Source organism: Mandrillus leucophaeus, unplaced genomic scaffold (genome assembly GCF_000951045.1).
Source record: "Mandrillus leucophaeus isolate KB7577 unplaced genomic scaffold, Mleu.le_1.0 Scaffold35, whole genome shotgun sequence".
Classification (NCBI taxonomy): domain Eukaryota; kingdom Metazoa; phylum Chordata; class Mammalia; order Primates; family Cercopithecidae; genus Mandrillus; species Mandrillus leucophaeus.
In genome coordinates this window covers 3,601,874-3,628,061 of record NW_012103698.1, presented here as the reverse complement: position 1 = coordinate 3,628,061, position 26,188 = coordinate 3,601,874, and the positions used below count along the sequence as shown (strand labels likewise).

Below are 26,188 nucleotides of genomic sequence, written 5' to 3'. Positions count from 1 at the left end.
GAGGAGGAAGCGGTGGCGGCGCCCGGGAGTCGTTGAAGCCCTCCGCGGAGGGGGCAGCCGGGAACCATCCTCCCCAAGCCCAGAGGCAGGACTTCGCAGCAGGATGGGGTGGAGAGCCCGCGGGAGTGACCCCCACGGGAGTGAACACCCCCCACACTCCCACCATCGCCGGCTGGCCCCGGATCGGGAGGCCCGCAGCAAGATCTTCAGCCAAGGGACCACGATTCGCCGGGGGGCTGGGGGTTTGCTGCCCAGGACCGTGCTGCACCAGGGCCCTGAGCCGTAGGGGGATGGGGGGAGGGGTGGGGAGATCCCGGCACCAAACCCTTCTGCGCTGCTCGCTCTGGTGTATCCTACGTGCAGGGATGACTGGGGCTTTCCCCCAAGACTCAGGGGAAGGATGGAGCTGTAGGGGCTCTTTTTAAGTAAGCTGAAGCTCTCGAAAGGAGGAGGGCACCAAAAGTAGTGGAGCTCAGGTACGTCAACCTAGTTGCAGTGGCCAGAGATGCATTAAATTTCTAGATCCCTGTATATAGTTGTTGACATATGCACTAGAAGCTATAATCACATAGAATTCTATGTATATCCTCCCACACCCTGGGTAGCTACTGACTGAAGGGGTCAAGCAAGGGCTATTTGCTGTCCCCCGAAGTACACCTGGCCGGAAGGGCACCAACACGGCTTCTTAAATCACTCACTTTCTCCTGTTCCCCTCCTATTTCTGAAATATAAGTTTATGACGTTCTTTCACAAAAGAGTATAAGCATTCTTAGACTGTTGACGTGGCTGTGGAAAGCCTTAGGAGAAGTAGAAGCAACTTAGGGGGGTGGGGAATGTACTCATCCCCTCTTTCCATCCTAGTGCCCCCACCAAAGAGGCTTGTTGCAGCCCTCAGTATCTGAATATGGGCCAGGGAGGAAGGAAGGGAAAGAGCAATGCTGCTGTGCTTCAATCCTGGCCTTCCCCTCACAGAATTCTTTTAGGAAGAGCAAGCTTTTGTAAGTAGAGTGACTGGCAAGTGTTTTTATCTTTTTTTTTTTTTTCCTGCTCCTCAAAATGTTGTCTTGTTCCGGCAATCACTTTTGCCTTCCCTCTTTCCTGAGCCTGTAGTGACAAAGCCCTGCGATTTGGGATGAAATCTGTTGTGACCCCAGAGCTTTGATCACACACACATCCTCTGGTTTTGAGTTATGCTACAGAATCAGAAAGGCTGGAAGGTGGGCTTCACTGAAACTCAGGATTGTGCTTTGAGAGCCAGCTAATAGACTAGCCAAGGGAAGGTTGAATTGGCTGTCTTTACCTTTCCTGAGAAGCCCTACTTAAATGCAGCCTGTAATTGTATAAAGGAGATGAGAAACATCAAGAGAAATATGTGGACATGTGTGTAGCTCTGGGGTAGCAAGAACTAGACTTCGTCAATTTGGATTCCATTTCCTTCTGCCACTTGCTTTTAGGCAATTGAGTGTGGGTAGTGATGAGATATCAAACCCCTTAGTGTTTCCTTTTTGGGAAATGAGCCACTATTTTTTAAAAAAAAAGACAACTTACCCACCTGAGTCCTGAAACAGTTTGTCTCTCCAGTTTTCTGGCCTATACTCTGGTTAGCTCTGAGCCAAGTTTACAGGACAGCAGCCTTGCTTTAAGCCATGTCCTGTTGTGGGCACGATAATAGCAACTGAGCTGTCACAGCCTACCAGCAGGCTGGTAACACCTCCAGGGTCTCTTGGCTATAGCAGATTTCTTAGCAGCTGACTAGGACTTCAGTCATTGGGAAGCCTGTGAGGCCTTTACATTTTTGGTGTGAGACGGGGAAGAAACATAAAATGCCACTTTATAACTTCAATAATAGCCTGTAATTTATATTTACTGTGTGAATTTTTAGTCCTATATTTTAATAATTTGTAAATTGATCTCTTATTCCAAGAATCCTTTGAACTTATAGAACATCTGGGAGTCCACTTCCCTGTCCTCTTCCTGATCCCTGCTTTCTGGACTGTTTAAATCCTCTTTGGGATGGATCAGAGAGTCTAGAGAGGCCACTCATAGTTCCAGCTGCTGGCCTCCTGACTCTCCAAAGCCTTCACTGGAATTGGGACATTTGCTCCAGCCCTAGCTGTGAACATGACCAGAGACATTATTTATAATTCAGCCATTTAAGATATACCTGTACTCAAAAAGTCCTGTATATTTTTTAAAAGTTTTATTTTTCAGGTGAACAAAAATACATCCTAAGAACTCTGCCTAAGCCTGTGTAAGTTGATCATTTCTCTTAAACTGTGCTTCAAGGGGACGGAGTAGAGGTTGGAAGAGTAACTGGTCTGAGGTGGAATGGATGGATGGTGATGAATAGGTTGAGGAGGAAAAAACAATTGCCCTGCTGTTCTCAGTGCCTGATGGCTGGAATGAATTGATTAGTGAAGGGTAGCAGAATCCATCTTAGTTGGGAAGCAATCCTGGGGTGGGAAGAACAGTGATCTCTAGCTCAGCCACCTTTTGCCAACCTTAAAACAGGCTGAGAAGAAGTTCTGCTTTACAGGAGCAGATGCCTAGCTGACAAAGCTAAGGGCCCAGTAAGCATGAATATTAAGATTTACTGCAAACATTTAGCTGGCTAAGCACAGGAGGTGAGGATAAGCTGCCTGATAGCATCACTGTCCTCACCTTTCAGCCATTGGCCTCTAGATAACTCAAGAAGTGCTAACACCAGAAAGGCAAGTGTGCATCTGTGGTGCTTGGTCAGAGCTTTGTCTACCATGGAGGAGGTAAGAGAGCCAAATGGCTGAGAGGTGTAGGTTGCTTCAAAGGTGAGGCTTTTTTCTTCCCTTTAAGCAAACAAAAAAGATGTGGGTGAAAAGCACAAATATAAGGGATTAGTTATGCTGCAAAATACATGGTAAGCAATTGAGCTCAGCTCATTATTAGACAATGCTGCCCGGTACAAATCCGGAGTGAGAAGCCAGTGTCGGTGGGGCCCCCTGAGGCCTGCACTTCAGCAGAGCTGTTGGGGGGTAGCTACTGTTCTTTCACATTACCTTGTAGTCTGCGGGGAGGCATGGAAAAAGTCCGCCCTTCTTTTATTTCCCTCTTCAGCCTACACAATGACTTTCTGAGAGAGGGCTTGGTAAGGCAGAGCAGAAGGCGAGTGAAAGAGTTTCCGAGGCTCTTTTGGTCGGCCCCTCCTTTTTGCAGACAGTGACATGTGGCTTCTACAGCTGCCCACGGTGGCTTCACATGTTGGGCACATACAGCAATATGTACAGTGGGAGCCTGCTTAGCGGATGAGACAGGGCCTGGTTGGCTGAGAAGCAGTGGTCTGAATAGCTTTATTTCCAAGGGTTAGAAATCGGCTGCACAGTTGTCCATCAAGTTTTAAGCCGAGAAGGAGAGATCTGTGCAAACGGGGTTACTTTCCTTCCATGGCTTTGCACCAGGACTACCAGGACCATTTCTAGGTGTTTGCTTATATTGGAAGTTACGGTGTGCATTCATTTATTCTCTGACAGCCTGAACTTGAAGAGAGAGAAGCCTGTTTTGAAAGTGAAGGTTTTAGGGGTGGAAGATCAGGGAAGGAACCCATTAGGCTGAGTTTGTGAGGGTATCTTCACTTTCCCCATTAATGTTAAGGTACAGTGAAGTGTTTCTCTGAGGTTTTAAGCATAAGAAATATTTCTGTTCCTGACAGCCCTAGATTTCCACATGGTATGAGACCATGTTTTGGAAGCTTTTCTGTCTACCTTGTTTTTCAGTTTTCACTGGGGAATTCTGAGATAGCGTGTTCTTTCGTGGAGTATTTATATCCTGTCTTGAAATGCTGAATGCATAGCATCTACTTGTTTCTACATGTTTCTTTAAGGAGAGCTGAAAGGTCAGGTCACAAGCTTTAGGGCTACCACAGCTATTTAAAAGGGGTAGTAATTGTCCTCTCTTTCCTGTCTACAGAGAATGGAGGTATTTCTGGAATTGCAATTCAGTAACAAAAGGGCCACAGCTGTACTTTTTGTTTTCCATCTCCCTCAGTGGAAGGAGAAACTGCAGTGGCTTTGCCTGTTTCTCATGACCAGCACTCACTTAGTGCCTGGCAGTGGGTACTCAGAATTTATTGATCTCTGGGTTGATCAGCACCCAGTGGGTGCTGGGTGCTGATGGAATCAACCTTAGTATCACTGTGGTGTCCCTGTCGTAATTTCCTTGCATGCCCGTATCCACAGCCCATAATCTGGTTCAAGAAGGTGGGTTGCTAAAGAAAACCCTTGCAAATTGTAGCTGCACTGATCTCTCTGGCCTCAGTTTTTTTATTTCCAAGTCGAAGGACTCAGCCTTGGCCTTCCTGTTCTTTCTGGGTGCCGGAAGTCCACAGTGATATTCCATATGGTGCTTAATGGACATGCCATAGGATATGTGACCCGTTCATTGTCTCCTAGATGCCAGCCCTGCAGCCTAATGTTAAGCTATAAACATGCCTGCTCTGTCGACAGTTTTTTGGTTACCTCTGTTTTACTTGCTGACATAGCCTGTGATTTTCTGCTGCCAGAAAGCCTGTGTTATGCTTTTTGTCCCCTCCAGTAGCTAATTGAAAAAGCAAACAAACAAACTTCTCTTTCCCACTCACCTAGACTCTACCAGGCTTTCCACCCTGAGTGCAGAAACACCCTGCATGGGAGCCACCTAGTCAGTGCTCCTCAGTGGATCCTGTGCCTCATTCAATTCTATAAACCTTTGTTAAGCTACCACTAAAGGACCAGAAAATTATCCACAAGGAATTTACAGTCATGCCTGCAAGTCTCCCCTTGTCAGACTACCCTGTTTTCTTCAGTATTCTGTTTTTGCAATAGCTTATCAGTTAAATAGCAGTAAGGTTTTAGCTAATATCCGCAGGGATGTTTTCCACGAACCATTACCTTTAATTCAAGAATTTTAGTTTAGTTTAGATCTTTATTTGGTGTCTACAGTGTTCTAAGTGAACCTCAAAACTCCGAAAACCAACTTGTCCACAAAAAAGCAATTGCATTGATTACCAAGGATTTCCTTTGAAATACATATACCTTTCTCTGCTACCTCAGTGTTCAGAGTCATTAGTTGAGGTCTCCCCACAATTGTGTCCTGGAGACCCACCTGCTCCCTCAGCTCCCTGCTGGTAGCCTGGGTGGTGTAGAGTCACGGCAGCCAGGCTTAGAGGTGTAGACAGCTCACAGCATCACAAGGCCCTGGGCAGGGAGACTGTGTGTTCTTGGGAGGGACCCTGAACTGGAAGATGGGAAGCCTGGGGACTCAACAATGGCGTTAGTTAAGGCCTTTGACCTCTCTCTTTTCTGCTAAATAAATGGGAATTGCTGAGAGCAAATGGAGGTTATAGATATGAAAGGGCTTTGAGATCTTGGGAATAAAAGTACAATGTGTACACGTGAAGTAATATATTTTCAAGGGAATGTCTGTCCCTTGGGCAATATGATGCTGCACAGAAAGAAATGTGAAGGGGGTAGGTGGTAAACATTACACCACTGTGCCCAGACTAGCAGCATCAGCGTCACCCAGGAATGTGTTAGAATAATGACAGCTTAGGCCACATCCCAGACCAACTGAAGAAGAAATTCAGAAAGCGAAGCCCAGCATTCTGTTTTAACCAGCCTTCCAGGTGATGCTGATACACACTGAAGTCAGAACCACTGGCCCAGCCTTTTCCTCTGATGCTGTAACTTAGGGGTAGGGTATTTCTGTTTTGACAGATGGTCATCGAGGTGCCTTTTGACCCTTTCTCTCGGTTAAAGCCAGCTGCCCTGCTGGGGGAGGAGGAAACAGTGTCCCTAGTGCTTGTAAGAGAAGGGAAAAAGGCTGCATTGTCCATTATTTTTGACAGTTGCCGCAGAACTTGCCCTGGAGAGCTTGTTAAAAAGGCAGCCCTGAGCGAGTCCGTCCCTTTCCCGCGAAGGTACTGCTGTGTTTGCCTCACCTCCTGCCCTGAGGCCTGCTGCTGCTTGAGCCAGTCCTTAAAAGGAGCACTGGGTGCCACATTTGTTCTCTCTGGTGCCAGGTCTGTGCTATTTCACTTCCCCGGCGTCAAGTGGGTGCTTAATGAGCAGCTGTGACGTAAGGCCCAGCAGACTTGAGAGAAAGCAGCTGCAGTCCATGCTTTCTGCTGGCTGCTCTCGTTCCCTCTCCCAGCCTTGAGTTCTCCCCCTTTAGTGGGGTTGTGGTCAACCACTGTCAGCCCTTCCTCATGAGCCCTGATAACCCTTGCTCAGAAAGAGATGTGTGTGGGGTGTGTGGACATGGATAAGTGACTTGAGACAGAAGTGACGTGGTGTCTTTAGTTCTCCTATTCCCTCGGCCCCTCCCCTTGATTTAGTCCCTAAAATAAGAAAATACGGCCGTATTAGGATTTTTGACAGTTCCTTGTTCTTTTGGGGGGTTAGTGCGATCTTTTCCTGTTGTTCTTGTCCCTGACAGGGTTGGGGCTGGAGTTGACTGGTGGTCCAACATTCCAAACTTGTGCCTTGTTAGATAGCTAGGCTCTCCTGCTTCCAAGGATCCCCAGTGCCTGTCCCTTGACCGTAGCAAACTCTAGTCATGCTGCTCCTTTGGGTGACAAAACAACTCTGGGACACACAGAGCAAACTCCTCAAGGGGGTTTGTTTCTGGGGAAAATAAGCAAAACACTGTGGTGTGAGTGTGTGAGATTGCTACTGAGGTAGACAGAAGAGAGGAGGAACCCCTGTGAGCCTCCAGCGCAGCACAGCGTGCAGGGTGAAGGGGGGTAAGTGTGATGGAGCCAGTGAGGGAGGTCAAGGAACACTGACTGGTAAAGCAGGGGCACTGCTCGAGGCTGCGACTCCCCTGGACCCCCCCATGGGACTGAAGGAAGCTCGCCTGGTGGGCCGGATAAACTTTACAGACCATTCCTTGTTTCCCTGAAAGTGCATTGACCGCCCCCCACCCCCACCCCCAGCAAAGATGAGGCTAGAAGAGAATGTAAAAAAAAGGTAGAAAACAAAGAACACAGAGATCACACCAAATCACTACTTCATTTATTCAACAAATATTCACTGAGTGCCTTCTGTGTGCCAGGCGACTGTTAAGAGAGAGTCCAACTCCACCTGCGGGCAGGTATATTTTCCATACTCTTCCCATCCAAGTACTAACCAGGCCCGACCCTGCTTAGCTTACGAGATCGGGCGCATTCAGGGTGGTATGGCCATAGACTATTTTGGATACTCTTATCTTTAATTTTCTCAGCAACCCTTCAAACTAGGTATCGCAAGCCTCAATTTGCAGATAAGGAGACTGAGGCTTTTAGAGGCTAAAAATTGACCCAGGTCACCTGGCTGACAGATGGCAGACCTAGGGTTCTGATTCAGTCCATCGGATTCCAAGGCCTGTGCTTGTTCCACCCGGCCACGCTGCCTGTCATCAAAACACATGTCTTTCTTGCAGGCTGGTCTATTGCATTTCCCTCCCGCCATCTGTCAAGAATGGGCCTGGGATGGAGAGGCCTCTGCCTATTCTGCCCTGCTTGTTTCGAGACCTTAGGTAAAGCCAGCATCTCCCTACTGGCTCCTCCCCTCCTCCTGTGTGCCCTCCTTTTTCCGGACCCCCAGCCCTATGCCTGGGTTCCTGGCAGCTGTGTATCATGAAGACCCTCCACCTTTGAAGAGTAGTCTTGTCTGTTGGTTGGAGAAGAGAAAGGCACCCAAAACGAAGGCTCCCAGCCAGGCCTTTAAACAAAGGAGCCAGGAAGAGGTAGAACCAGCTTCCCATGATGCCAAGGTCTGTGGAGGGGTGTCTTCTTGCGCCTCCCTCCTGCTCCATGGCTGCTTCCATCCTAGAGCAGGAGGGGTGGCACCCATCTGGACAGATAGCTGGGGGTTACCACCATAACTACCACTTTCCTTATCTTGAAGAAGAGCTCTCCCTTTTTGAGAAGAGCTCAATGTTACCTGCCTGCACTACCATCTTCCTGCAATGAAGAGGTCCTGCGCCAGTCTCTGTTCCCTCCAATGCCTATAACTCCTGTGACACCCCTCCTCCTAACATCCTTCTAGATGTCACTCCACGGAGACAAGCCCTACTTCCCCACAGCCCTTCTGCCCAGCCTTCCCTCCTGCTTCAGTCCCGTTGTGAGGGCTGAACCGGAGCTCTGCCTGCTTCCTACCTCCTCATCCCAGGGTCAGACGAGCCTGGCGTATGCCCCTTTGTGGAGGTGCAGCTGTACAGTTGGCAGCACTGGGTTGGGGAGCAGATTGTGAATCTTATAATTCAGATTCTTGATCACAATCGTTTTTGGAGACATCTGCTTGATGTCTCCAAAATCCAAGGTCTTTGCCTGAACCTCCTCTACCCCTGGCCCCATCCTTTGGGAGTCACGGATCCCTAGGCCAGTGTCACACTCCAAAGCCATGTTCTTGTGACTAGAAGGCAAGAGAAAAACTTGAGCTTGGAGTCTTCGCCCTGGCATAGGTGTGTCTCACATATATAGGAATGTTTCCAAGCCTTTCCAAAATTCCTCTGATCAACCCCATACCAAATGCCTCTACCCCCTTCACTCCATCCCATCCCATCCCTGACCAGCTCTCCCACTGCACTACCAGAGGTTGACACCACCCACTCACTGCCTTCCAAAGCATCTTCCCCAAGTCTCCCACCCAACTCTGAAGCCAGGAAGCCCCCACCACCTGACAGGGCTAGCACTCTCCCATCCCCTACATGGCCAGCCACCAACCTTTAGAGTCTAGAGTCTGTCTTCACTCCCAGCCCTTCATATATTCTAGTCCAAGCCCTTGACTACTCAAAAGCATGGTCCAGGAACCAGCATGGGCTTCACCTGAAGCCTCTTAGAAATATGAATTCTTGGCCAGGGGTGGTGGCTCATGCCTGTGATCCCAGCAGTTTAGGAGGCCAAGGCGAGCAGATCACTTGAGCCCAGGAGTTGGAGACCAGCCTGGGCAACATGGTGAAACCCTGCCTCTACAAAAAACACAAAAATTAGCCAGGCATGGTGGCACGCCTGTAGTCCCAGCTACTCAGGAGGCTGAGGTGAGAAGATCGCCTGAGCCTGCAGGGTTCGAGGCTGCAGTGAGCCCTGATTGCGCCACTGCATTCTGGCCTAGGTGATACAGCAAGACCCTAACTTAAAAAAAAAAAAAAGACGAACTCTCAGACCCTCCCCAGACCATTAGAATCTGCATGACTCTTCAGTTAAAATATGAGAGACACTTCTCAAAACAGTCTCATCTGCTAAAGAGACACCCCTCACCTTCCTGAATAGAGGGGTGAGGTAGAGTTGAGAGCTAGTGAGGAAGGCTGAGCTGGGACCCCACAGTTTAGTCCTCACATTGGGCAGTGGAGAAATCCCAGGGTGGTCCAGACTCTCCCTAGAGCCCCACAGCCTTCAGCAGAGAACAGCAGCCATGGCAGGACCAGAGAGGAGGGGGCAGAGGGGACCATGCGGTGAGGTCCACACCAGGGCTCAGGAGCAGAAGGCACACATAACAAGAAAGAAGGGCACCTGCTTGTGCCAATCAGAGGTGGGAGGGTCCCCTGGAGCTCCTACTGCCATCCTGCCCCCAGCCCTGTAGGGCACCTATGGCCCAGAACAGCTCCCGCCCAGAACAGCCCGGATCTGCCGGATGACTGGCTTTCTTCCCTCCCTCCTGCTGGCAGTCTCCGTCGCCTACCGGCTGGATTACTGGTAGTGGGTGCTCAGGAAATGTTTGTTGAACTGAGAGGAAGCCACAGCTTGTGCGGAGTCCGGATAATTCAGCAGACGTGGGCCTCAGGGGAGGGGTGGGGATGGAGGCTTTGTAGGAAAGACAAGTCCTGATGTCATACTTAGCTGGAAGCTGTTTCTCTGTCTGTGGAGTCCCTGTCTGATTCTTGCCTTGGCCTGGCCCTGGTGCTAGTGCAGGGCGGTGGGGAAAGAGGAAGTGGAAAGGGCAGGAAATGACCCTGAGCTGCAGGGCCAGGCCCTTGCCTCCAGTCAGGGTGCACGTGGTGTCGGACCTGGGTGTGGCGGCCTGGGAGTAAGCTCTCCCATCCCGCAGTGGGAGAGGAGGTTGTCCCTCCCCATCGCACCCCATTTCAGAGAGGAGGACTTTCCAGAGATCCTCCTTTTCACTGAGAAGACGTGAGCACTACTCTTCTTTGCCCAGGCCAGACCCTGCCAGCTGTGTGGCCTCCCCTCCTCCAGGCCTCAGCCACCACTCAGGAGAGGCAGGAGACTGGCACGTGGCTACTGGGATTCCTGTGGTTGGGCATCCTGGGAATCTGGGACTGGGGGAATCCAGCCCAGGCAAGAGGTGAAAGCCTGCAGCTGGAGGGGGAGGCCAGGCCCTGAGGGGTGACAGGGAGCCAGGGGAGCCAGGGGAGCCAGGAGAGCCAGGTGCTGGGTGCCACCAAGCCTTGTTCTCTCGTCATAGTGGAGAGGGCTTGTGGCCTGGGCAGCAGTAGGCCCAGGTCGGGGTGCACCAGCCTCAGATGCCAGGGGAATAGACCAGGGGCTGTGCCCGTGTGTGAAAACCCACATGTGCACGGGGATGAGCATGTGAGGTGCAGGGAGGCCACTCCTTGCCCTCACATGGTCGCCGTGCTGGAAAGTTTGCCACACTGCTCAGTGACAATGGCACAAGCCACCAGCAACCACATGGCCGTCATGCGGAGGGCTCTTAACGGAGTGCTTCCCTCTTCCTCTCCCCCGGGGTGCCCCAGCTCCCAAGAGCTGTGTTCAGCATCTTCCTGCAGGGCCAGGGCGCCCTGTCCTGCGCCTCATACCTGCTGTGCCTCTTGGCCCTTGGCTGCCTCCTCTGGGGGGCCGGCTTCTCAGGGCCGGGCCTTGCTGGGCCCCAGCCTTGCCAGACCTGTCTTCTCTGGGCTCTGGGAGCCCTGCTCCTCTCTGTGGCTCATGGCAAGTCTGGACTTCCAGCTCAGTCTGGTGATCGTTCCACCCCAGGGGCTGCTGCTCAGAGCCCTCTGGCCAAGACACAGGGCTCTCCTGGGCCCCAGGCCTCAGACTGAGCACACACGTGCTCTCCCTAGGCCCAGGGATGCCAGCCCCTCCTAGAGAGAGGTCAAGAGGAGCCAAGTCAGGCTCCTGTGGAGAGCAGGGGACTGAGCTGGCTGTGGAAGCCACTGACTCCCCCTTTGGCCCCTCTGGGGATGCCAGGGCTGGGCTGGCTGCAGGGGCGCTCCCCAGTCGGCCCTGCTCCATCCCGCTCTGCTTCTGTGCTTGCTCCTCCTCACTGGGAGTCTCTCTGGTGCTTTGGCTTCCCTGAAACAAGAGAACAGCCCCAGTGGCTGATGAATCCACGGCTTGCGTCCCCAGCCTGCCCCATCCTATACCCAAGTACCTACCTCCTGACTCTCCAGCTCCTCCTTGTCTTCCTTCATATCCCACCTGTGGAAACACAGCTCATGGCACGCCCCACCCCACTTCACTCCAGAGCCATGCCCCCTGCCTGAATAGAGGGGTGGGGTGAAATTGAGAGCCAGTGAGGAAGGCTGAGCTGGGACCTCACGGTTTAGGCCTCACATTGAGCAGTGGAGAAATCCCAGGGGTGATCCAGACTCTCCCTAGAGCCCCACAGCTCTCAGCAGAGAGGAGCAGCCATGGCAGGACCAGAGAGGAGGGGCCTCCACCTCCTCTGGGCCTCCATCTCCTTGCCAAAGAAATCCCTGGGAGAAGCCAAAGCCCAAGGGTCTCAGACTGGGATCAGAGCCAGAATGTGGCTCCAGGATGCTTCCCCCTCCCAAGCCTGACCTTGTTCCCTAAATCCAACTATTTCCTCTGAATGCCACGCACTCTGGGCCTATCCTGGGTCCCCAGCTGCTGTTTATGGCCAAGCTTGCAGCACCTTGAGTTCTGTGGGGACTCCAGGCATGTCCCTGCCTGCAATGCCTGGGAAAGGCATACCTCACTTCCCACGGGAAGGGAGCTGCTGTAATTACCACCAGCCTCCCCAGGCCCCAGGCTCTCGCTGCAGCCTCTGCTAATGGCCTCTCCTAGCATCTCATTAACCTCTCGCCAGGCTGCAGTCAGCCAGGAGGCAGGGGCCCCAGGGATGGAGCTGGCACCTGGGCCTGTACTGGTCCAGGAAATTGGTCCAGATGCCCATCTTGATTTTGTCCCCTGCCACCTGTTACCTTCGGGCCCTGCCAGTCAGCCTCTCCTTGCCCCGGGCTTTGCTGCCTGTGGCTGGTGCCACCGAGGGTCTGCTGGCTTGCCCGCCCCGACCTGCAAGAGATGGTTCACAAGCCAAGGAGAGAAGAGGCCCATAGCAGCCAGCTCCGTCTCGAGACCCGGCCCCTCCTCCTCCCCAACTCACCTTTTCCATCAGGGAGCAATGGTGGGGGCTGTAGTTTCCGGTGGCTCCTGGGACCTGACGGGGACAAAAAAGTGGGGAAAGGTGGGGTGACAAAGGATCCAAAACAGGAACACTGGTCCTTCCAGCCTCAGGAAGCTGTCAGTCCTCGGGGCCAGTCGTGGGTTTTGCCTCCCCAAAAGCGCCCTTGCCTGGGGGTCAGGAGAGTCGGGTCCTGTGCTAGCTTTGCCACTCTGTGGTTAGGTGTCTGGCCCCAACTCTCAGGCCACAGCTTCTTTACATATAAAACAAGGGGACCAGCAATCCACAGTTGTTTCTACAGTGTGTCTGGGGAAGGACCACCAGGACTTTCACCCATTAGGGACCAGCGCCTCGAAGAGACCCCTGGGCAGGCTTCCACTGAGCCTCCTTCTGGGGCCTCCTGGTCAGAACCTGGACAAGAGCTGTGGGCTCAGAGGGGAGGATGGGAGTTCTTGGTGCCCTCCTCTGATAGTGAGGGAGAGGAAGGAAGATGTTCTCCAATGCTTCCTTTCAGCTCTGGAAATAAGTAAGAAACTAAGAGACAGAGGAAAGAGAGGACAAGGGGGTGAAAGATAAACAAAGCCAAGGAGGGGAGAGATGAGGTAGGTGTGAGCTCACCCCTTCTGCTGCCTGCCCTGGCTGGGCCTTCTCCCCTCAGCTGGCTGCAGTCCTGTAGCCTGTGTAGACAGATGGAGTCAGATTGCTGGTGCACAGAAGCTGCTGTGGTCCCCACCCTGACACCCCTCTCCCACAAGCCCAGGCCCAGAATTGAAGGCAGCAGGGAGATGGTGGGCCCAAGAAAGATGGAAGACCCAGTGTGCACACAGAGCCTTGAACTCTGGGCCCGACCAGAGAGCCCAGCAAGGTCCTCTCCACCCCGAGGAGAGTCCCTGCAGCCCTCCCAGCAGTGCCCGCAGCCAGCTCCACCCCACACCACGGGATCACCAGCCCAGCAAGCTGCCCAACCCAGCCACCCACGTGGGCTTGGCCTTGTCCAGGTCCCACGGGCGGCGCCAGTCACCCTGTGCGTCTCTGTGCCGGGCGAGGCGGGCTAGGTCGATCTGCTCCCGCTCCTGCTTCCACTGGGCGTAGTCCCAGCCCGCCTCTGGGGGCTCCCCCACCGGCCGGCTCCGGGGCTCCCAAGCACCCTGCAGGGAGAAGACACTCAGAGCGAAAGGGAGAAGCAGGAAGAGGCTTGGGGTGGGGTCTGGAGACTCAGGTGCTTCCTCTCAAGGTTTCCACATCTCCAGCTAAAAATTAGATGTGTTCCAGCTCTCCCATGGAAATGGCTTCCATCCACTTGTTGTGTGTTTTAGGCAAGTAATTTAACCTCTCTGTGTCTCATTTCCTCATCTGTAAAATAGGGATCTCCACAGCACCAACCCACAGGGTTGTTGCAGGGATATGCAGACGAGCCGGAGTGGGAGGGGCCCTGGAGGCTGTGAGCAAGGGCAAGGACTAGGGGCTGCTGCCACCTAGAGGTGACACCTGGCACTTGGCCAGTCAACTCCACCCTCTGGCCCCTCCTCCACTCCCGTGCCACCAGCAGGGCTAGATAGGGGAGGGGGCTGGATCACATCTCTGGCTTAAACTGTCTCCCACTTCAAGGCCCACCCAAAGCAGAGACTGGCCAGAGAAAGGAAGGAGGAGCAGGAACTCCTGCAGGTGCTCCCTCAGCCACGTCCCTGCAGATGAAGGACATATCTGACTCAGCTTCTCTACCTCCCCTAAGTGAGGACCTTCAGATCCATGTCCCCATCCCCTCTTGAAGACGCACCTTCCGTGCAGAATCCAAGCTGATGGCCACCTGCATGGGGGGGCTCCGGGTCACACGCCCTCCAGGTGACCCCTCTGTGCCTTGGTTCCTTGCTCTAATGGGCTTTTCACTTACAATCCGTTTGGCCTGGGAGGATGAAGATGGGCAGTGCAGCAGAGTCAGGGAAGAAGAGGCTGCCCGCCGATACCTGCACTCCCACCCACCCTGCTCACCTCTGCTTTGTTCTCCATGGTCACAGCCAGCTCCACCAGCTCCCCTAAGCAGAAAGTACCCCCGTGGTCCTCAGCATCCTCATCCTCAAGCATCTCGTTGGTCACTCCGGGTCCACAGGTGCCCCTTGCCCAGTTCCTGCTAACCACCCGCTTTTCCTGCAGAACGAAGACCCTCAGGCCACATGAGCAGTGCTGGGCAGGACCTGGGTGCTGGGTCCTCTCGGTGGTTCCCCAGGCCTGGGTTCCAACCCCAGCCCTCCCTGCATTCCCCACAGAGGAGCTGACTCCCACAGGCTGTTCACATGCCAATGGCATGAGGTTATCCAGGGCCCAGGGCCACCCAGAGGCCCAAGATGCCACAGTGGCCCCCGTCATCTCTGAGCTGGGAAACCCAGAGCACTCAGACAATGGGTCTCTGTCCCTCAGACACTGCTCCTGGCATTCAGCCCCAACTTCTCTGTCCCCCACTTCCTGCAGGGTTTTAGCCCCTGGGGCTTGAGGTTTAGGAGTGGCGTGTGCTGAGGGGCCTGTGCTGTGTGGCGTAGGCGCAGGGCTGTGGACTGGAAAAGGTATAAGGAGGCTTCTACTGGGCGTAGGGGAGCTTTCAGCTGTGGCCCTTCGGTGGGGACAGCAGTGGTTCTACTGCAGGAGGTTGGGAGCTGACGGATGCACCCCGGAACAGTTAGTAGAAGAGGGGAACAGAGGCAGCTGTCTTCCCCTGACGTGGTCTGGGCCTCCACCTCCTTGCTACGAGCCCTGTCTCCCAGGGTGAGGCTTACACCGGGAACTTGGCTGATGGTAACGGTGAGGCCATCGGGCCGGAGGAGTGCTGGTGTGGTCACAGCCATGCCCCCCTGCTCTGCCTGCCGACGGTCCTCCTGGATCTCCTGTGGGAGGGCCCGGGGTCAGCACACGCCATGGCCCCCCAGGTGCACAGAGACACAGACGCTGACAGGCCTACACGGAGAGACACCAGTGGGACACCAGGGGGCAGAGGCGCCACATCGCACATCCCCAGGACCCTGACCAAGCCTCTAAGAGGGACCATACCCACCCTACCCCTGGCCCCAGCCCCAGAGGTGCATTCCTGAGCCTGCAGGGAGAGACCATCACGTGTGCAGCAACCAGGGAGTGGCAGCCAAGCGGGTCCTCCCGGCCCTGTGGCAGCCCACTCACCTGGTACCTGCGGAGCAAGGCCTGGTTCTTCTTGCGCAGGGCAACTATCCTCCGATCCAGCTCCGCGTCCTTCTCCTGCCTGCTCATGGGGGACTCAGCTCTGGCAGGCCCCTGCAGAGGCAGGGAACCCAAGCCCCTGACTTCCGCGTCCCCCTCTCACCAGTCCCCAGCTTTCACATCTTTACCACCCAAGGAACAGATCCCAGACCCACAGCTAAGGTCAGCCAGGAAGGAAGGGGATTGCTTGGGGAGATGGCCCAAAGAAGGCCCCAAGCCCCCATTCCAGCTAGGCCTGTCTGCCTGTCCCTGCCTCCTCGGGGGGCTCAGGTCAGGGCCTCATACCCCAAGCCACAGCTCCCAGCACTGGGCTGCCCCTCCCCCAGCTCTCCAGGGAGCTTCACTGCTGAGCAGAGCCTGGAATGGGAGTTATAAATGGCTCTGGCAGCGGAACCTGCCGTGACTGGGAAGCTGCCAGGGGATTCGGGAGGTCGAGGGGGGAGCTCTTTGACTCCCAGATCCACAACCAGAGAAAAAGGAGAGGCCCTGGCTCCGTCCTGGGCTCTCAGGCCCTGGACCCCACACCCAGGCCTGTGCCCAGCCTGGAGGAAAGAGCCGCTCCCACGGGCCCAGCCTGTCCAGGCCGAAAGCTGCTGGTAGTCGGGGCGGAGAGAGTCAGCTCCCCTGGCGGCCCCAGCCCGGGAGTCACCCTGGGCAAGCCATGTCTCTGCATCAAGATTCCAGGTTCCTCTCTGTCTGGATGCAGGGTCTCTGTTGTGACCCATCTAGTCACAGCCCTCTTTCTCCCAGCCCCAGCTGTCCCCAGCTGCCCCCAAAGGGTGGCTGCCTGGTATCCCAGCCCCCTCCCAGTCCCAAGAAGCCCCCTGCCAAAGGCAGACTGCCACTCACAGCCGAGTGCATGGCAACGGCGGGCACCGAGAGAATTCCAGAGCAGCCCCTGGGGAGCCAGAGTGGGAGGAAAGCTGGAGCCACCGGAGCCGGGCCTCTGCCGGCCTCTCCCTGCCGGCTTCGCTGTTCAGCACACGAGATCATGTTGTGATTACAAAAGACTCCTCTGGGCTCCCAGCCAGGAACGTCGGGCCGCCACCCCCACCCTTCCACTCTCAGAGGGCGAGGACCAGGGCACTGGCAGCTGGCTGGTCCTGTCTAGCACCTCTCCCTGCCCCGCCCCAGCGTCCCCAGACAGACTGGTAGGGACTTCTCCCTGGTGGGTCAAGCCCACACAGGAGGCCTGGCTGCCTGGGCCCTAGCAGGACCCTAGCCTGGGCCTGCCTGCAGACAAGACGGGCAGCCAGCGTAGGCCTCTGTGCCTCCCATGAGTAGAAAAGGCCTACAGCACACAAATGCTCCCCTCTCCTGCTCCTTCTCCTCATCAGCCTTGGTTTAAGTAATTCAAAGGGATCAAGAAGCTCACCTCCCCTGGACCACCAAGTACTACCACATCCCTAAAATGACAACACTAGTCATTTGTTCTTTTAGGTTGGACATTGTCTTCTCTGTGCAGTCATGCACCATATAGTGACATTTCACTCAACAATGGATCACATATATAATGGTGGTCCCATAAGATTATAATGGAGCTAAAAATTCCTATGGCTTAGTGACATTGTAGCCATCATAACATAATAGCACAGGGCACTACTCATGTGCTTATGGCGATGCTGGTGTAAACAGACCTACGGCATGCCAGTCGTACAAAAGTATGGCACATACAAGTATGCGCAGTACAGAATACCTAATAATGATAATGAACAATTATGTTACCGGCTTATGTATTTCCTATACTATACTTTTTATCATTATTTTAGAGTGTATTTCTTCTACTTACAGCAACAACAAAAAAGTGTACTGTTCAACCACCTCAGGCAGGTCCTTCAGGAGAAATTCCAGAAGAAGGCATTGTTATCATAGGAGATGACAGCTGCAGGCCTGTTAATGCCCCTGAAGACCTTCCAGTGGGACAAGATGTAGGGTGGAAGACAGTGGTGTTGATTATTTTGACCCTGTGTAGGCCTAGGCTAATGTGTGTGTGTTCGTTTTTAAGAAAAAAGTTTAAAAAGTTAAAAAAAGAAAAAGTTTCAAAATAGCCAAAAAACTTACAGAATAAGGATATAAAGAGAAAATATTTTTGTATAGCTGTACAATGTGTTTGTGTTTTAAGCTAAGTGTTATTACCAAGACAGTCAAAAAAATTTTTTTACTTAAAAAGTTTATAAAGTAAAACAAGTTACAGTAAGCTAAGGTTAATTTATTACTGAAGAAAGAAAAATATATTTTTTTAATTTTTCATGTTTTGAGACAGGATCTCACTCTGTCACCCAAGCCAGAGGTCAGTGACACGATCATGGCTCACTGCAGCCTCAACCTCCTGGGCTCAAGGGATCCCCCTGCCTCAGTCTCCTGAGTAGCTTGGACAACAGGCACATGCCACCATGTGCAGCTAATTTTCAATTTTTTTGTAGAGAGAGGGTCTTGCTATGTTGCACAGGCTGGTCTTGAACACCTAGACTCAAGTGATCCTCCTGCCTTGGCCTCCCAAAGTACTAGGATGACAGGCGTGAGCCACCATGCCTGACCAAAAAATCATTCTTATAAATTTAGTCTAAGTGTACAGTGTTTATAAAATCTATCATGGCAGATGGTAATGTCCTAGGCCTTCAGATTCACTCACTCGGTGACTCATCAGAGCAACTTCCAGTCCTGTAGGCTTCACTCATGGTAAGTGCCTTATACAGGTGTGCCATTTTAAACCTTGTACACCATAGTTTTACTATATCTTTTCTATGTTTAGATATGTAAACACCTAGCATTGTGTTACAGCTGCCTACAGTATGCAGTACAGTAACCTGCTGTACAGATTTGTAATCTAGGAGCAATAGCTACACCATGCAGCCTGGGTGTGTAGTAGGCTGTACCATCTAGGTTTGTGTAAGTGCTCTCTGTGGTGTTCACACAATGACAAAACCACCTAACAACATATTTCTCAGAACATAGCCCTGTCATTAGGAGATGCGTGACTATGTTTTAAAGCACAGCCGCTCCCAGGAGGCTCTGTTGTTTGGGTCTCTAGCCCTTCGGTATGGCAAGCCCGGCCTTCCTCCAGGGGCTTTGCCATGGCAGCTCAGAGCTGATCAACAGCCTTCCTCCCTCAGGCCCTATGTCTGGGCCCTTCCTGGCCCTGCTCTCCAAGACTGGCTTTTTCAGCCTCTCTGAACCCAGCAAAGGAATCAGCCCTTCTCTGGAAAGCTCCTCCCCCATATCTTCCTCATACAGCTGAGGCTGGTATGAGGGGGAGGGTCTGCCTGGCAGTGCCACCCTAGAGCCTCTGGGACTCAAGGCTTGGGGGTGCTGAGAGGAGGGTGGTCTTTCTGGATTAGGAATTCGTGGAGTCTGTTTCCTCAGCTACAAGGCCCTGACCTCCAGGCCCTCAGGTGAGAATCGGAAGCCCCTGCATTCCCCACATCCCTGATTGAGCAGGCCAGTTTCCCAGATGCCACAACTTGTCCCCTCTGTCTCCAGAGCAGAAACCGCTGCTGCCTTCTTTCTCCTCCCAGACCCACCCAGGCAGCCAGAGGTCCAACCTCCACCCCTCCAGAAGTGCCCTTTCCTCCCCACCCCCTCCCCCAGCTCCGCCAGGCTTAGCCCCCTTCCTGTCCAGGCCTTCGCACAGCACCCCTGGCCCCACACCCCATCTCCACCACCCCAGAGTTCCCATCCTGCTTGCAAATGCCACTGCGCTCTCCCTTCCTTTCCTGCCGGATGTCCCCACTGAGTCAGACTCGTCAACCTCTCCCAGCAACCATGACGCACCCAGGCTCTGTGCCCTGTGCCTCTCTCACACACATATACACACACTCTCTCTCCTTCTCCCACCCGCTCTGCGTCCTGCCCCACACAGTGGACTGAGTTCCAGGGCAGCCTCAGGAGGCTTCAGAAGCCTCCAGAGGCCTCAAACTTCCCTTCGCGTGCCCGACACTGTGTTGGAGCTGGGAGGCCTGCGGAGCACTTGCTGGGAAGGGAGACCGAATGCTCTCCAGCCTCTTCACAACTCAGGCCCAGACCAGGTCTGGGGAGGAGATGTGTAGATGGAGGAGGCTACAGGGATGAGGCAAGGTCTGTGTACCCACCTCCCCCATTTCCAGACAAGGCAGGGGCAAGAGAGCAGCAGGGGAGTAAAGGTACAGGCACAAGCTCATCACCTATGGGATGGCCACTCAGCTCTTCTGGAAGGGCCTGCAGGAACACACTCCCCTCACCTAGGGCGAAGGCCTTCTGGTCCGTCAGGCTGGAAGGGTACGTGCCCAAGACGAACCAACAGTCATATGGGGGGTACCAGCAGCTGCTGGCTGTGTGTTTCCCAGTGTTACTCACACAAGATGTCATACCTCTGAGCAGCCCCCACAGTCTCCCACTTTCCCCAGAGTCTGCGGTTGACCTGTCTGCTCTCCATTACACAGAGGCTCTCTGAGGGCAGGAATGACATGCCAAGTGCCTCTGGATCCCCAGTCCCTGGCACGGTGCCCCTGCATACTAAAGAACCTCCATCAGCGCTTGCAGGCTTGCAGAATGAAGACATGCGTGAATTGTGCTTTCCATCCTGTGCATAGCTGTGGGTATCCTGTGCACAGGCTGTGACTGCCTTTCTGTCCACCTAGAATGTACGCAGCCCTCAGGGAGCCGGTGGGTGGTAAAGACGCCCTAAGAGTGCCCCCCTCTGTCCTGGGGAGAAGCCCGCAGGAAGCAGAAGAGATGGAGAAGGATCAGCTTGCCATCCCCATGAGACTGTGTGTCTGTTTCTCTGTGTCGCCACTAAGGGGCAGCAGAGTGACAACAGCCTGTTTCTGGGTGCGGGAGGCAGTTCCCTTTCTCTGCTGTTGGGCAGGTCCTCCCCCAAGTCCCTGTAACCTCCACCTCCCAACTCCATCAGACTAGAGAAACCATCCAGTTGTAGAAGACTTATTTTATTGATGAGGAAGCTGAAGCCCAAAGAGGTGTTGCCCTCTGCCCAGGTGTCACAGCCTGTCTGACGCCACTGAGGCCACACACCCGGGCGCGGCCTCCTGCCCAGGGCGCCTTCACCAGCTGCCCCGCCAACGCCGTTCTGCTGATCCTTCCCTCTGTGCCCTCCCTCTCTCCACCTGGGGTTGGGCTGGGTGTCCCAGCACCTCGGGCACAGGCTCTTCCCTGTGCTCCCCTACCCTCCCAGGCCACCTGCTGGCTCAGGGGATACCCCTGAGGTCCAGAAGCGACTGTATCTGGACCCTATTCGTGGTCCTCAGAGCACAGACCTGGGGCCAGCCCTGAGGACAAGATGGCTGCAAGCTGGGATTCTCACTAAGGAGAAGAGGGAAGGGGGCTGCAGGGGAGGAAAGACCCTCCGAACGACACATGGAGACACTGCGCCCCTGGGAGCACAGACCTGGCAGAGGCTGCACCCACGAGAGTCGCACTGCTCAGACCTCGTTCTGTTTCCAGAGTGCTGCCTCTGCAGCTGGATCAATGAAACATAAGCAAGCCGGCCCCTGCCCTTCCCCTCAGCTTTGTCAGAAGATGGGATGGGGAGTGGGTGGATTCCAAATGAACTTCACCCCTTACTGGCTGTGTCCCTTCTCGCTCTGGCCCTCATCTATAAAATGAGGTGTACCTGCTTCACAGAATCATCTGGAGAGGAAATGAAATAACATGGGTAACCATCCATATCTGGAACAAAGTGTGCCCAGAGTAAGGCTCAAAACAGCTTTCTTGCCTCAGGTAACTTCCTGATGGCCACCTTCTGGATGCTACCTCTCCAGCATCCTTTGAGGGGCCCAAAGGCTGCCTGCTACTGGCCTGCTGGTGCCTGAATACATTAAGACTTCTGGGTTATGGAGACCATTTGTGATCTGGTGGGGCAGACCCTGAGGCACTCCCTCAGCCACCTCCCTTCAGGTCTCCTGCCCAGCACACCCTCTCCAGGGAGTCCTCCCTGTCCCTCTTTGTCCCTTCTGAAGTCCCAGGCCCTGGTTGCTATCTGTCCCCAACCAGCACTGGTGCTTCTGGAAGTACTCCCTGCACTTTACCTGCCTCTGGATCCCCCTAGGCCCAGTTCTAGGATCATACCCCAGTGTTCAGGAACCATTCTTCTTGGTGGAGGGCCGAGCCCTTAGAGGTCACTGGTGCCACTAGCCAGCCCTGGGGGTGTGGGTGAGTATTGAGGAAGACAGTGAGCCAGGCTGGATTGCATGAGAGCCCAGCTAGTAGGCAGGGGGAACCTCCAGATAGAAAGGGGTCAGAGAGTGGCTTAAACCACAGCATTACCTTCCTGCAAACCCATCCTCCCTCCCTGCCCCACCATGGCAATTCTTGTCTCAAGAAACTGCTGTCCTGGCTCCCAGGACTTGAGGTGTGGTCAGGCCAGGGCTGGTCCTGGGTGGGGAGAACTCAAGACTGCATGAGGTGGGGCTGGAGGGACCAGCCCTGGGCAGGCTCCAGTTGCCAGGGACAAAGTCTGGGCCACACCTTTCGAAAGAACACATCTGCTAGACCAGGGTGGGGCCCAGGCTGAAGTCCTTTGAGCCATTAGAAGCAGAAGGAAAGCTGGACCAAGGACACATTCCTTCATTCTGCTCTGCAGGACATACCCAGGGCTGGGACATCCCGAACCTTCCAGCGTCAGACCCAGCAATAGGAGGTGAACGCTGGCGTGGACCTGAGCCCCTGAGGTCTCCTTTGTTTGTTGGTGCTCTGCTCCCATGCACCAACATTGGATCTGTTCATGGTGCAAAGGTGACTCATTGTGTTTTCCCAGAAGCCCCACCTTGACCCCCAGCCCAGAGCTGTCCACAAGCAGAGGCTGAGTGCTGCCCTGTTGGGGCTTGCCCATACCATGCCATGAACAGAGCACCTACTGCGTGCTTCACCTGGCCAAGGCGATGTAGGAACCAGCAGGGAAAGACCTCAGAGGCACCTGCCAACACCAGGCTGCATTGGCCTGAGGCCCAGCCAGCACAGGGCTCAGGCCCACCAGGGCGTTTTCCAGAAGGAGACGAGCTTCAAGGGGATGAGCAAGATTCAGGCAGGCTGATGGGAGGAGAGGGCATTCCATGAACGCACAGGAGATAGCAGGATCGCAGGAGGCAGGGGAGTGGCAGTGGCTTTTACCTGCAAGAGGACATGAGGTTAGGAAGGTACAGACCAGACTAGGGAGGTTAGGAAGGCAGACTGAGGAGCTGGAGTCATCCAGAGGGGCTGAGAGTTTTACAGCAGCTGCTGCTGAGGCCACCTCGTGGTTTAGGAAGCTGAAGCCAGAGTGGTCTAGATGGGTCGCACAGGGCAGGGGTAGGGTTGGGGGCAGTTAGGAGGCTGTGTCCAGATACTGGAGGGAGGCATCTGGGCCCAGCAGGGCAAGGGTTTTCCAGGGAAAAGGTGAGCGGGAGAGCCTTCAGGAGGACTCAAGAGTCTCGGCACGGCCTAGGCAGCATTAAACGCTCAGGCCTGGGGGCCCTCACAGAGTCAGGCACGGAACAGCCTGGCCTGATGTCTCCGGGAAGGGTGCCCGCTGGGCAGCAGAGGCTGGAAGTCTGGGTGGGACAGTCTCTACCCCTTCTCTAGGCTTGTCACATGGGTCTAAGGCGGCATCTCTGGGGCAGGGAAAAGGTCCAGTGTGGCTTTGAGGCATGGAGAGAAGGGTAAGTAGGAGGCTGAGGGAAGGGTGAGAGCCCAGGCCACTGAGGAGAGGGCACGGGCCTCTGGAGCGGCCTTAGGCGGTGTAGCTCAGGGGCTTTCACCCAGCCCCGAGGTGGCTAGGCAGGAAAGGGCAACCAGGATGAGAGAGCGCGCTGAAAGGCCGGACCTGGACACCTGCAAGTGGGCAGCACGGTGACCAATTGTCCCCATTTGCCTGGAACTCTCTCAGTTTTAGCACTGAAAGTCCTGAGTCTGGAACATGCCTCGGTCCTAAGAACACCTGGACGCTCGGCGCCCTGGGGGAAGAGGGGCTGCAGGAGGCTGGGGCAGGGAGGGGGCCTCTTGTGGGCCTGTCAGTGAAACGCTCTGAGGGACCAAAGGCCAAGGGTGCAAGGGAAGTGTTTCGCAGGCAGGTCCCCAGGGCTGGGCAAGGGAGCCTCTGATGAGGCATAGAGCTCACCACTGATATTCACACTGATAATAGTAACACCCTGCACTCCAACGTCTAACACGGCCAGAGCCTCACACAGGTGATGCCATTGGATCTCTTCAAGCTCTGCAACCTGTGAATTAGCCAGGGCAGATGCTATTAGCTTCTCTTTGAAGATGAAGGTCAGAGACCTGCCCAGGAGTCTCTAGGGCGGGGCCCTCCCAACTGCCTCTGAATCACTGTGGCCGGTGGCCCATCCCTGCAGCACTCTCTCCAGCACATACCTTTGGCCTCATACCGTGGAAAACCTGTCCACCCAAGAAGCGGCGCCTGGCTGTCCTGCCTCCCTCCCCACCCTGCAGGGCAGCCCAGGAGGCAGAGGGGCCTTCCTGGTTCTGCTGACAGGCATTGGGGGTTCCAGAGAGGGCCTTCACTGTGTGTCCTCACCCTCCCAGAGCCCCCCCCATGGGCTCCACTGCCCCAGGAGATGCCCTTCAGCCTCTCTCCCTGATCTCCCGTCTCCTCTTCCAGATCCCAGCTCCTCACCCCAGAAGTATCTCCTCTGGCTCCACAGAGCTCCCTTCTCCACTCTGTGACTTTCTAGTAGGGAAGTGCCACCACTCTCAGCCAGGCAATAAGCCCAAGCACTTGGTGAGCGGTTACTATCTGTAAGGCACAGTGCCTGCTGAGGGGTAGCAGGGCCACACACACGGAGCAGGCCCTGCTTGCCCTCAGAATCTTAGGAGAAGAGTTCATGAACACATACACCCTGCTACAGATCATCTTCCACATGCCACCACTGCTGTGGGTTCCCTCCTCACTTCCCAAAGGTCTCCGGGCCCACTCGGGCTTCTGGGGCTGCCCTGTCTTCTCGGTCCACCCCATCAAGGCAGGGCCTACTGCCACCACCCAAGGCCTCACTACCCTGCCTGCCTGCTGCTGTAGTGGGTTCTGTGATTGGCACCCACTGGAGCTCAGACCCTGATTCCTGAGATGGAGAACTTAGGCCTCAAGCCTGGAACCCACAGCACTGGGCCCCCATGCATTCCTCTCAGCCCCTGCTTTCCTCCTGGGGGTTTGTGAAGACACAGGTCTCTCAGCTTCCTGCCACAGGCTGAGGGCAGAGGTGGAGAGGCTGCAGTGTCAAGGTCCCTGAAGGGGAAAAGGAGGCAGAATAAGGCTTAGAGGGCTGGTGAGGGCGGTGAGCGCGGTGAGTGGTGGATGCAGTTGGTAACATTCACACAGCGTGGGTCGGAGCCTGGCAGGCACCACACCTTTGTAAACCTCCCCTGGGACCTCTGCCCCTCCCCAGTAGCTCACCCTGTCCTGGTTGCCCATAGACCCACAGCAAATGTGTGCAAAAGGGACTAATAACCTTCCACCTAGCCATAAACCAAAGTCCTTTGACCAACAATGTTAGCAAAGCAGGCTGGAATTTTTCAGAAGAGCGTTCCTAAAAGGAGAGATTACTTAAGGTGAAGAAAGGGCCCGGGCTCTAGACTCAAATAGTCCACAGCTGGGACTAACTGCACACTTGGTGGGTGACCTCAAGCAGACTTCTTAATGTCTCTGAACCCTGGCATGCTTTAATCCATAAAAGAGGGGAAGATCATAACTGTTACCTCCAAGAGCTGATATGAGATAACTGATACTGTAAGAGAACCTGGCACACAAAAACTTTCCTGCCCACCATGGAGATAAAGGAGGATCACACTTTTCCTCCTCTCCATTTTCCAAATTGTATCCTGATGGTGGTTCTGTTACTGCTCTAATTGAGGGGATATAACGATGACTAAGAAAGCCACCACAGGCCGGGCGTTGTGGCTCACACCTGTAATCCCGACACTTTGGGAGGTCGAGGTGGGTGGATCACCTGAGGTCAGGAGTTTGAGACTAGCTGGGCTAACATGGTGAAACCCCGTCTCTACTAAAAATACAAAAGTTAGCCGGGAGTGGTGGTGGGCGCCTGCAATTCCAGCTCCTCAGATGGCTGAGGCAGGAGAATCGCTTGAACCCAGGACGCAGTGAGCTGAGATCGTACAACTGCACTCCAGCCTGCGTGACACGGCGAGACTCTGTCTCAGAAAGAAAAGAAAGAAAGAGAGAAAGAAAGAGCGGAGGAGGAGGTGGCGGAGGAGGAGGAGGTAGTGGAGAGGAGGAGGAGGAGGGAAGGAGGGAAGGAGGGAAGGAAGGAAGTCACCATAGCCCCTGCCTCTGAGGAGCCGAATCCCCACTGGGAGTAAGAGACATTAAGAGCAAGGATCCAGGGAGACAGGAGAGCTGAGCAAGGGCACCAGGTCTGCCTGCAGGAGACTAAGGAAGGCCACCGTGGCTAAAGCACGCCAAGCAAGAGGTTGTGGCAGGCATCAGAGGCCACAGGGGTCAGTGCAGACCAGACTACAAGGGGCTTTCGGAGTGCAGAGCAAGCTGGCAGCCTGGGCTCCCTCCCCGCCTGCCTAGATCCATCCCAAAAGTTCCCTGTTCTGTGTCTAATTTCCATTCTCAGGCTAGCTCCCTGGGCTGGGCAGCACATCTGACAATTCATGCCTGGGGCTTGGCGCCCAAGGCAAAGATTCCACCA

General features: G+C 54.4%; 1 protein-coding gene and 1 long non-coding RNA gene across 2 annotated transcripts; one reads left to right on the top strand and one right to left on the bottom strand.

Annotated features, from left to right (window-relative positions):
- The first annotated feature begins 6 nt into the window (after positions 1 to 6).
- LOC105546182 lies at positions 7 to 2,245 on the top strand. Its single transcript, XR_001007050.1, has 2 exons — positions 7 to 998; positions 1,925 to 2,245. It is a non-coding gene; the product is annotated as an uncharacterized LOC105546182 (long non-coding RNA).
- Positions 2,246 to 7,000: 4,755 nt separating this feature from the next.
- On the bottom strand, positions 7,001 to 16,554 carry LOC105546181 (chromosome unknown open reading frame, human C15orf52). Its single transcript, XM_011989313.1, has 11 exons — positions 16,401 to 16,554; positions 15,495 to 15,605; positions 15,098 to 15,205; positions 14,319 to 14,474; positions 14,107 to 14,232; positions 13,308 to 13,477; positions 12,948 to 13,006; positions 12,312 to 12,365; positions 12,130 to 12,220; positions 11,341 to 11,383; positions 7,001 to 11,257 (listed from the first exon to the last, which is right to left on the bottom strand). Exons 1-11 carry the CDS (start codon positions 16,542 to 16,544, stop codon positions 10,715 to 10,717), a joined length of 1,605 nt encoding a protein of 534 aa, XP_011844703.1. The 5' UTR covers positions 16,545 to 16,554; the 3' UTR covers positions 7,001 to 10,714.
- Between the last annotated feature and the right edge of the window lie 9,634 nt (positions 16,555 to 26,188).

What these genes read in the sequence shown, in the direction of transcription:
- LOC105546181 (XM_011989313.1), bottom strand. Translation starts at nt 16,544, where the DNA reads ATGATCTCGTGTGCTGAACAGCGAAGCCGGCAGGGAGAGGCCGGCAGA. An exon ending in CCTTGCTCCGCAGGTACCAG is followed by an intron (nt 15,206 to 15,494) that starts GTGAGTGGGCTG and finishes GCCCTCCCACAG; the next exon opens with GAGATCCAGGAGGACCGTCG. An exon ending in GCTTGGATTCTGCACGGAAG is followed by an intron (nt 13,478 to 14,106) that starts GTGCGTCTTCAA and finishes TTCTCCCTGCAG; the next exon opens with GGTGCTTGGGAGCCCCGGAG.